At 45.0% G+C, this 10,110-nt stretch overlaps 2 protein-coding genes across 3 annotated transcripts in view; both read right to left on the bottom strand.

The window, feature by feature from the left end:
* pcolceb (procollagen C-endopeptidase enhancer b) overlaps nucleotides 1–1,546 on the bottom strand; it is a 9,500-nt gene extending 7,954 nt beyond the window's left edge. The window contains exon 1 of the mRNA XM_046064889.1: nucleotides 1,436–1,546. Within this exon, the coding sequence (XP_045920845.1) occupies nucleotides 1,436–1,521 (86 nt within the window). The 5' untranslated portion in view covers nucleotides 1,522–1,546. The remainder of the gene's footprint in view (nucleotides 1–1,435) is intronic.
* Nucleotides 1,547–3,573: 2,027 nt separating this feature from the next.
* Nucleotides 3,574–10,110, bottom strand: part of per1b (period circadian clock 1b) — a 20,297-nt gene continuing 13,760 nt past the window's right edge. For both annotated transcript variants that reach the window (XM_046064139.1, XM_046064138.1), the window contains 6 exons: nucleotides 7,318–7,470; nucleotides 6,402–7,192; nucleotides 6,101–6,287; nucleotides 5,501–5,714; nucleotides 5,205–5,355; nucleotides 3,574–5,088 (listed from right to left, as the gene is read on the bottom strand). In XM_046064139.1, the coding sequence (XP_045920095.1) occupies nucleotides 4,807–5,088; nucleotides 5,205–5,355; nucleotides 5,501–5,714; nucleotides 6,101–6,287; nucleotides 6,402–7,192; nucleotides 7,318–7,470 (1,778 nt within the window). In that variant the 3' untranslated portion in view covers nucleotides 3,574–4,806. The remainder of the gene's footprint in view (nucleotides 5,089–5,204; nucleotides 5,356–5,500; nucleotides 5,715–6,100; nucleotides 6,288–6,401; nucleotides 7,193–7,317; nucleotides 7,471–10,110) is intronic.

Below are 10,110 nucleotides of genomic sequence, written 5' to 3'. Positions count from 1 at the left end.
CTCTCCCCCCATCACTCCTGAGCACTAACACCACCTGTTGGTGATTGGTTGGATAAACGTTGTGTGGCAAGGTCCACACCACTTTCTTTGTTTTCCGTTTACAGAGCCAGAGCTGTGTAGGAAAACCAGATTTTTAGAAAACTGTGAGGAAATATTTGCTGAATTTAACAAAAACTTTATTTAATTTACTATCCCCTTAACTTGACGCGCGGCACTGGAAGAAAACGCTGCTATACCGAGAATATTGAGGCAGAGCCCCTGCACACAAACACACACTTTACATACACGCTGAAAACCACGCTGGCACAGTCTGTCTCTGTTCTCTGAGTCCAGGGAGGTTCCCAACTCTCCGGGTTTGTGTTTTTTTTCATGAAGCTTGGTCAAACATACAGTATATATGCTGTGAGCTTTCTCCACGATCTGACTGTGCTACAAGAAAGTTGTCAGTAGACTTAACACACACTTTGACTTTGCAGACAGGCACTTTTAAATGCTGTACAACAACCCAGCTCACACATGGAGTTTAGTGACACACCCACTCTTTCACACACAGATAAACACAGATCAAAGACGGCCCAGCCTTGACTTTTAATTTGGCAGCACTCGCACTCGTTAATTTTAGATGTTGGCTACTTTGGACAGTTTGTTTCCTCTTTCAGACTTGACTTGGTTCAGTTTTTGTTGTTTTTGTGCTAATCTCTTTTAGGGGAAAATGCCAAAATGAATCAACTTTTACATTGTGAGCACTCTGTCTGTGATCATCATCCCATTATAGTCCCTTTTCTTTGCTCTTGTGCTCTTCAGGCATGCATTGTGTGTCTTTCGCGGTACTATAAGGCCACATTTGGCCAAAAAATCCCAGTGGTGTCCCTCCCTTCTGACCCTCTGGAGCTGAACAGCCCACAGGCATTTGTTTGTCTCTCATGTTCAATTTACATCCTGTGTGTGTGTGTGTGTGTGTGTGTGTTTGTGGAAGTTGCTATAGCAGTGCACACACCAGCTTCCAAAAGAAAATTTGAAAAAATGAAAATCTCAACATTTCCTGAGTCTAAAATTTGGATTTACGATGTTAAAAGTCTGAATTTATTGCCAGTTTTGACAAAAACATCTGACGTGAGGAGAAGCTACTGTAGATTTACCCAGATGAATCTCCACATCAATTACCGCATGCTGTCATTTTGTGTTTATGGGATGCCAACCACATCTTCCTAACAACACTGCAACCTTCTATTACTACTGTGCTTTCTGTAATCATAATACTGTAACCAGGAGAGTAAAAAACACCCGCAGTAGTTAATGTACACAGAAAATGGCATGCCACATGTGCACACGCAGGATGTAGAGAAAAAAAAAGATGCACAAGAGGGACATTGATAGTCATATAGTTGACACACATACCTGAAGACATTCAGTATATCTAAAATCTCCCACTTACCTGGTGAAGTTGGTCTGACTCTGAGCCTTGGTCCATCCCAGTGTCAGAATGACAAGAAGGCACACAGTCCACACCCTGTCCTCCATCCTGCTGAGGTTAGGAAAGACGAGAGAGGAGCAGAAGAGGCTGGAGAAAGGAAAATCATAAGCAGAGGCGTGGAGAGACGCAAGGTTCAAAAGGGGAGGGGAGAGAGGAAGAGGAGGGAAGTGGAAGTGATGGCCGAGGAGGTGGTGTGTTATGGAAGCAAAGGAGAAGAAAGGAAAAGGTGAATGTGATTTTGAGAGCACAGAAGGCTGTTTGACACAGGCTAACAGGGAAAACAACATTAATTACACTGTACACTGACCCATGGCCAAAAGCAATGTATATACAGTGTCAGAGTACAGTGTGCTTGTTATGTTCCAGCTGTGTGTTGTTATTTAACAGGTAGAGTAATGGAATATTTGGAAAACGTATGTTCCTGCAGGTATGTGTGCTGATAGACAGAGGGCCACTGTTGCGCTTGTGCATAATGACTTCATCACTGCACCACAAGCTACAAGCCAGGCATCTGCGTTTGGCAATGTTGGTCTATTGGGCTGAAGTGCTTAACGCAGTGACCCGGGTTTGATTCCAGCTCACAGCCCTTTACTTCATGTCATCCCCTTTCTCTCCCACATTTTCTGTCTCTCTTTTGCTGGTTGCTGATCTATCAGATAAAGGCAAAAAATGTACAGAGACTGATCACACCTCAACTTTGGTCTCACAATTCCTTGAGTGCCACCATGAGGTTGAAATGGATGGTTTTGCCTGAAATTTGTTACATTAATGTCATTTTATTTTATTGACTAGAATTTTATTCGATAGGGACAATGCAATTTAACATACTGTATCCAATACAGAGCATGAAACTAAGGTGCTGAACAGAGAATTTATAGCTATTGCTCATGTTTTTACAAGTACAGTGTAATTAAAATATACAACTTTCAGTATCATTAAACTACAATGCACTATGACTTTGGTGATCTCCTGGCATTTCCTCTAGTGCCACCATCAAACTGGAAAGATTCATTTTGTAAATTGTTTCATACCCCTAAAATGCGTAACAGATCAGCAAAAAATAACATCTGAAATTATTAAGGCAATGTCAGCATTCATTATTTAAATGGAAGCAAATGGCTGCTCTTAACATTATGATGGTGTTAATGTATTACCCCTCTATACTTATTTTTACCAAAGGCATGTGTTTATGTTTATGCACTGCACCATTACCACCCACCATTTTATTATGTATGTACTTTGCCCAAACTTTGAATATATTTGGCCTAAACCAGTCATAAACCATAAAACTTGTGTGTTTAGTGCTAATTAGCTGCTAACAGTTGGCATTGTTACTGTGAGCAAGTTAGCGACGGCTGTTGGCATTTAGCTTAAAGCGCAGCTATGCCTAGGCCTCACAGCACTGATAGAATGTCTGTAGACTCTGTTTTTTAAACATACCTAGGCACAAACGCTCAATTTACTCTTGATTATGAGGATTAAATTCCTTTACACAAAAGTCACGGTGGTGGAAAGTAAGTAGTTGATGGTGTTCAGTTTAAATGCAGGAAAGAATGAAAAGTGCAGCAGGTTCAACTAAAACAGACCTACAGACTTATAAATGCAAATATATCATTTGTTCTGCAATAAAATGTATTTTATTTTGGCAGGGAAAGGCCCTACATTACTGTATAAAAATAAAGTTGGTTTTAATACTCGTGGTGTGACTTTAAAGAAGCTTTCACGGTACTTTATTAACATCAGCTATCTCACAAAATAACCCACATGAATCACAATAATTGTTGTCATTGTTAAAATCACAATGTGCAATGAAGTCAACTCTGCTGCTTTGAGTTTGTCTAAACGAGGGCATGCCTGTCTTTTTTAAGCTGCGGTGACCACTCTGGGTAGAAACCACAGCTGAATCTAAGGAGACTGTGGTTCGGTAAAGAAAGTAGCTGCCCCGATCTGCTCCCTGCTACCAGTTCATTCTGGACATTTCTGTGTATCCCGGCCAACTGTTGCAAAACACCCACTGACAAAAATAGACTGCAAAGAGATGTAATCATAAAACTGCAGGAGAAAAAAAAAACAAAAAAACATCACACTTCACATTTAAAAACATTTGAATTAGTTTTATTGTCTATTTTTGTACAAAGAATTTCACAAAAATATTTATAAACTGTTGCAGACACCACTGACGCCATAAAGCATAGGATATCACATGACCAGAACAGTGCCACAGAGAGAAGAGAAATGGGACAGAGAGGAAAAGAGAACATAGTAAACACTCTCCAAACTCTCAAGGCTTATTTCAAAGACTTCAGTCCCGCCTCTTCCAAATCCACGTTCCACCACGGGCAAGCACTGGCAACACAAACGCTCTCCCTCTGCCACGGCTCCTTAGGATGCTGGCAGTTTGGGAAATACTGTTTGTGAGAGAATTGTTTCTCAGACAGGCATTGTTTTTCATTTCTAAAGAATGCGTGGCTGAAGACAAACCTTAAAAGTCCAGGTCAGTGTCTTTGCCACGCTGCCCCACGGTTAACTGTACGTCGCTGTCCATGTGTCACGAGAAACCCCATCTTCGTTTCAGAGACTGATGATTTTTTCCGCCTGAAGACTTCCATCCTGGATTTTCACATATGTACGGTGTACGGACACTCTTTTGGGCATTAATCCTCTCTATTTGCAGTGGATGAAGTATAAAAATATACACAATGTTTACAAAATAAACCTAGTTGTTTTTTTGTTTTTTTATCGGGGGAAACTTTTTATATAAAAAAAACTAAAGAAACAGAATCTAGGTGGGAGCAGGACTCCAGACAACCTGTGAAACATTCAACAAGAAAGTCTTCAGATAAAACTCCCTTCTTTCCTCACAAGCTGAAAAGGAGAGATAAAATGTCAAGGAGGACGGTGACGAACATCCATCTTTATGCAAAGGCGCCTCTTTTTAAAACACATTCACCTTAGTCCTCTCTGATTATCTAACAACTTTAAATAAATATGCCAACAACAGGTGAGGGCGAGTTGTAATTCACTCTCTAAAACTGAGTGTACATGATGTCCTGTGGTTTCCAAGGCGTTTAATATGCAGCCATAAAACATGCCTGGTGTGCGTTCACCAACGTCAGACTTCATGAACAAGTAACTGGCCTGCCTGACCTGTCAAACAACAAATGGAAGTTGTCTTGATCGATGAGCATCTTTTGTCGTGTCCCTGCAAATCCCATTTTAACAATTTACACCCTGTGTAAAGATGTTTTGCGCACAAAGACCTTGAAGGTGCAAATTTTCTGCATATCAGCGTAGAAAGTTCACAATAGTGTTCATCATCTTTGGCCGCCCTCTCAGTGGGTCATGCGAGACTCATTTTCCTTCACAGCCTCTGAGGTCGCTCTCTGCTCCTCTGCTGGCATGTCCTGGTTGCCGTTTTGTCCTTTCTCTTCTACCTCTTCTTCTTCATCGTCTGGGTGAGCTTCATCCATGGCGGTCTCTGAAAGAAGTTTCCTCCCGTCACCGGCGCCCTCCTCCTGAGCCTTCAGCACATTGCACAGCTCCATCTCGTGGATCTCCACATCGAACGGAGCGGCGGGAGGCACGGAGGTGGGAGACTTGCAGCCTGCACAGCCCTGAGAGAAAACAGAGAGAAGCTAATTATTTCCTTTCCTTTCTATGTGCTGTCATCTACTAAATAATTCATGCTCTGAACTTCTCAGAGCTCAGGGCTGAGTTGCAGTCTACTTACAGAGATGTTGATGGCTCGGGGCAAACGTCCTGTGCGGATCCAGGGGTGCACCTGGCTCAGCTCCCTCTTCTGCACCTCGGTGAAGCGTGGCTGGTGTTTCTGCATGCTCCTCAAGGCCTCACGGTCCTCTCGCAGCACAGTCTCCATGTCCCTGTTGTACGAGCAAAGGGTGAAAGGGTCATTGAGTCTTTCTTGACAGTCGGTTGACCAACAAGCTGTTGTATGTCTGCTGGATGGCAGCTGTGGGAAGCTTTGAATTCAATGTACAAATTTTCACATTTTGCCCAGTGTCGTACCTGACAGGCAGCTGATAGGTCATCATGACCTTGTCGTCCGTGTTGGCCATCAGCAGCCAGATGGGGTCCTGTAGGACACACTTGATGAACTGCTCCTCGCCACCATCTCCTCCGGCGCTACTGCTGCCCCCTGCAGGCTGTTTGCGGGAATGATCGTTCTCTGATGAGTCGATGCTGCCAAAGTACTTGCTGGTGTGGCTGCCCTGGCTGCTGCCTGGATGGACAAAGAAGGGAAAATTGAGAATTAACTGTGAGAAGATTTAAAATGTGGTTTTGTTTGCAGTCAAATGCAAATAATGAATTTTGCAAACAGTTTTTTTGGTTGCTTAGATTAAAATGTGTATTTTGGGGGTTATCTTTCATTTTATGGTGGTATTTCCTTCCCTGGTTTGTTTTTGTGATTAGTTTCTATCCATTTGTTTCATTTTTATCAAAGAAATATTTTATTTATTTCAAAGATTTCTCTCAGGGAAAATTGCCTCCTGACATCTAATATCCTGGAAGAACTGAATTTAGCTAAGAGTCACAGTGCCTGCTTTACAGTGTCAGGGTAACCCATGACTCACAAATTACTACCCAAATTACTAAAAATCTACTTACTGGTGCCGCTGGTGCCAGAGGAGCTGCAGCCGTTGGAGCCGGAACCTGAACCAGAGGACCTCGTGCCTGAGGACCCTGAACCAGAGGCGGCTGAGCCGGTGCCTGAGCGGGAGTCTTCCTGCAGCAACATGTCAAGCAGGTCACTGGAGGTGGACATGGCATCTTGGTTGGACTCATTAGTTTCACCCTAATGAGAGATAAAAGACAAAACAAAAAAATATGTAAATCAATGAAATTAAGACACATTTTAACTGCTGAATGTTTTTTAAAAACATTCAATCCTAAACGTCTGTGTACTTACATTCTCGTTCTCCTTGGAGATATCATCAGAGCTCCCCTGATTGGTTGAGCTCTGCCCCCCGCCTGCCCCGCCCTGCACAGAAGGCGTGGCTTGCTGTGATGCTGCCAGGGCCGTGGCGACCTCTAACCGGTTGCTCGGTGATTCCTCCAGCTGCAACAGGTTGAGGGGAGAGGAGCATCGGGACTGGAAGAGGGGGGACTCTGCACCCTCACGGTCAGCAGGCGTCTGAGTGTAGGACTGGGGGGTGCTGCTACGAGACGGGACGCAGTTGCCTGGGATGGGTACAGTGTTGGAAAGAACATTGGGGACAGCGGCCGGGGTGGCGACGGGGTACGGGAAGTTGGGATTGTAGAAGTGTCCTGGGGTGGCACCTGGCTGAGAGATGGGTGCTCCCATCTGAGGGAACATGTAGTTGGGCAGAACCAGCGCCATCATGGGAGGTATCATCTGGCTAGGGGGAAAACGTGATTGATCTGGGATGGCCTGGGGGAAGGGCTGCGCGAGCGGTGGGTAAACGGGGTAGATTGGAAGCATACCGGGAGCGAAAGGGGCGGAGGGAATGCTGGCCTGGGAGCCTACAGACGGCCAGGATGAGGAGTTTGTTGGGGGTCCGAGAGGTATGTTGAGGGGCATGGGACCTGTGCTGGTTCGGGGGTCACCCCGGCTCCCGCTCAGGCCAAGAGAGCTGCGCTGGTCAGACGACTCCTGGTGCTTGAGTCGCTTACCTCCGCGGCCACGTCTGCGAGCAGAGCTGCTTGCTGCAGCTGGGTAGTCCCGAGAACAACGCACTCCTGGGAAAGAAAAGGAGACACTGACTTAAGCAACATTTTAATAATCAATTAATGTATACACACGTGTGTGTGTGTGTGTGTGTGTGTGTGTGTGTGTTAGACTGGTGGGAGCAGTGTGCACCTACCTCGTGACAGAGGGTTGGCAGCCGGGGCGTGGCAGTGCAGATTTGAAGACGCTGTCTGATCGAAAACACGCAGCTTGCTGAGGTCCTTGAAGCGGTCAAGGAACGCCTGCTCCTCCTGCTGGGTGTGGGCGGACAGCACCTCCTTTGTCAGACCCATCCGCCCTCCTACACTTCCACTTCTCCGGCTGTCCCTCTCCGGCTGAGTGGCTTGAGGTAGAGGAGGCGGGGGAGGGGGAGGGGTGATGGCAGGACGAGTTGGCGTTATTGTAGGAGGAGCAAGCGTAGGAGTTGTCGGAGCCTCCTCCATGATGATGTCTGTGATAGAGAAGACATATGGAGGGGTGTTAAAAGCGTTGAAGTGAGACTATGTAACTTTGGAAATGAACAAAAGACAGATTCTTCTTCTGAGAAATGAAAAGTTTAAATCATAAAAACGGCACTCAGTTCAAAACATTAATGAATTTTGTTGCTACAGCCTTACTTGGTCTGATATGACCGGTAGCTATTGGTGGCTAATGTTAAGATAGACAGCAGTAGATAAGACAGTACTGTGTTAGTTTGCTGACTCTAAGACTCTTCTGTTACACTACATTTTCACATTTAACATTATCCAGCAAAGGTTGTACAGTCTCACTTTAAAAAAAGAAGGAAGGTGTAGAACACATCTTTGGGTAAAGCAAAACAACAGACAGCAAGAGAGACGGCACAGAGAAACTCAAAAAAGGAAATGTCCAGGATAAACCAAGATGAGAAACAAAAAGCATAAACCAGATTACCTCCAATCTGTAGTTTTATCATGCGGCTACAGGTTTCTGCAAGATAATTCTTGAGATTTTTAAAGTAATAAAAACACTTTTTGAGTCAGTTTCTTTGCAAAATAAGAAAACAGTGTTACTGGTCAACATGAAAAGCAGGGCTCCAAAGAAAAGAAAAGATTTTGAGACTAAACTCAAAGTCGAGCCTTAATTATGGTGAAGGCCTTTAAATTACATCTAACACATGCAAGGACCTCCTCCTTTGCCATTTCAAAAGAAACAACCTGCTGAGTAGCACACACTAGATGGTTCAGAGAGTGTGAGTGTTGATGATTCCCACCTGACTCAGGAGGCTTCTTGTCTCCCACATGCACGATGGTGCTGCTGAAGCTACACTGGGACGTGACTGAGGCTACACTCTCTGCCTTTGTGGCCAAGGTCAGTGGGGGCAGAGAAGGTGGTTCACCTACGAGGCTAACTGAACCACCTGCAGAGACAACAAGTTCAACAAGTTCAGTTGCAGTCATGATCGCACACACCGGTTGGACTAGCACAGACAAAGACACACGGACAAGCATGCTTATTGGTGTGCTAGGAGGCTCTCATGAAGACAAATCAAATGATGCTGCATTAAAGAAAATCCATATTCAACAACAAGAATAAGATTCTATCAGTATTTTTGTTGGTAAATACAAAACTGGCAGAAAAGGAAAAACTGGAATAATGTGGGACTGAAATAAGTGGATCAGAGATGTGTGAGAGGCAAATGTCAGAGAAACACCTGGCTTATCCTACATTTAAAAAAATAAAAAATAAATCGGTTGTAAGATATTTTTAAAAAAGTACCGTTGTTGTTGCCGCTGGCCTCCTGCTGTTTGTCATCATCAGACGTGGAAGTGCAAGAGGAGGAGCCACACTTCCTTTTAACCGTGTTAGGAATGTTACAGCTGTCCAAGTACCTGCGTAGAGTCAGAGCGATGTCGCTGGATGAGTAATGAAGTAATAACCCCAAACAATGACTAGACAGAATGGCATTAGGCTTGCACACACACACACCTTATGATGCTGTCCAGACAGTTGATCTGCTGGTAGGAGTAGCCAGTAGGGGGATCCTGCTGTGCAAGCGGTGCAGGAACCAAAGCTTTGGGTGGTTTTGTCAGGTCAGCTATCAAGCCTCTGATTGGGTCACTAGTGACGGCTCTGACGGTTGCTGGGCCTGGATGAAGAGTAGTGAGGAACATTAAATACAAACTTTAGTTGACCTGGTTCTCTGCTTTTGTATTTCCAATTTCTCCTTCACACTTTACTCCTCTGTAACAGGCAAGCTTCTTTGACTAACTCTACTATACTGTCCTTTTATTTTACCTGTGCTGTTGTTTTTTCTTGGTAGTGGCCGGTTACGGGACTCAATAAACATCTGCTGTCCATTAGTCTTGACCATGTGAACGTCTTTACAGATCTGCTGGAACGTCATCTGGAGAAATAAAACAGAATCAGGCTTGTTAAAGAGACACGGCTGTGGATCATTTTCCATTTTCCTCATGGTGAACTAGCAAGATATTTAAGTGCAATGTAGCACGACTAAGGAAAAAGTCACATAAGTAGCCATCAGAATGTGATCAATTATGCTTTTTTCCTCTGCTGCGTTTCTCTACAAATCTTCTTACAGTATCTCTGTTATATGTGGAGAACACCCGTTGAGACTAAAATGTAGCTAGACCACTGGTAGCTAAGACTCACAGGTTTGTTCACAGCAACCGCGGCGTTGGCCTTGTCCATGGCGGGGCTGTTGCTGTCGCTGGACGAGCCGGCTGAGGCGCTGAGGTGCTGTTGGTGCGACCGCCGGGAGCCCCGCGAGCCGCTGGACCCGAGCGAGCTGTAGCCCTGAGAGCTGCCGCTGTGCACCGGCTGCACCAGCACCCGGTGGATCTGCTCGCTCAGCTGGACGACGTCGGGCGTTGTGACCCGACCCTCGCAGCCCTGCGGCGTCGTGAACACGTCTTCGTTCAGAGGGCTCCTGGAAATGGGGAATAACGTT

Source organism: Micropterus dolomieu, linkage group LG12 (genome assembly GCF_021292245.1).
Source record: "Micropterus dolomieu isolate WLL.071019.BEF.003 ecotype Adirondacks linkage group LG12, ASM2129224v1, whole genome shotgun sequence".
Lineage (NCBI taxonomy): Eukaryota > Metazoa > Chordata > Actinopteri > Centrarchiformes > Centrarchidae > Micropterus > Micropterus dolomieu.
Note: the sequence above shows the minus strand (reverse complement) of the source record. Positions and strands in the feature narration are given on the sequence as shown.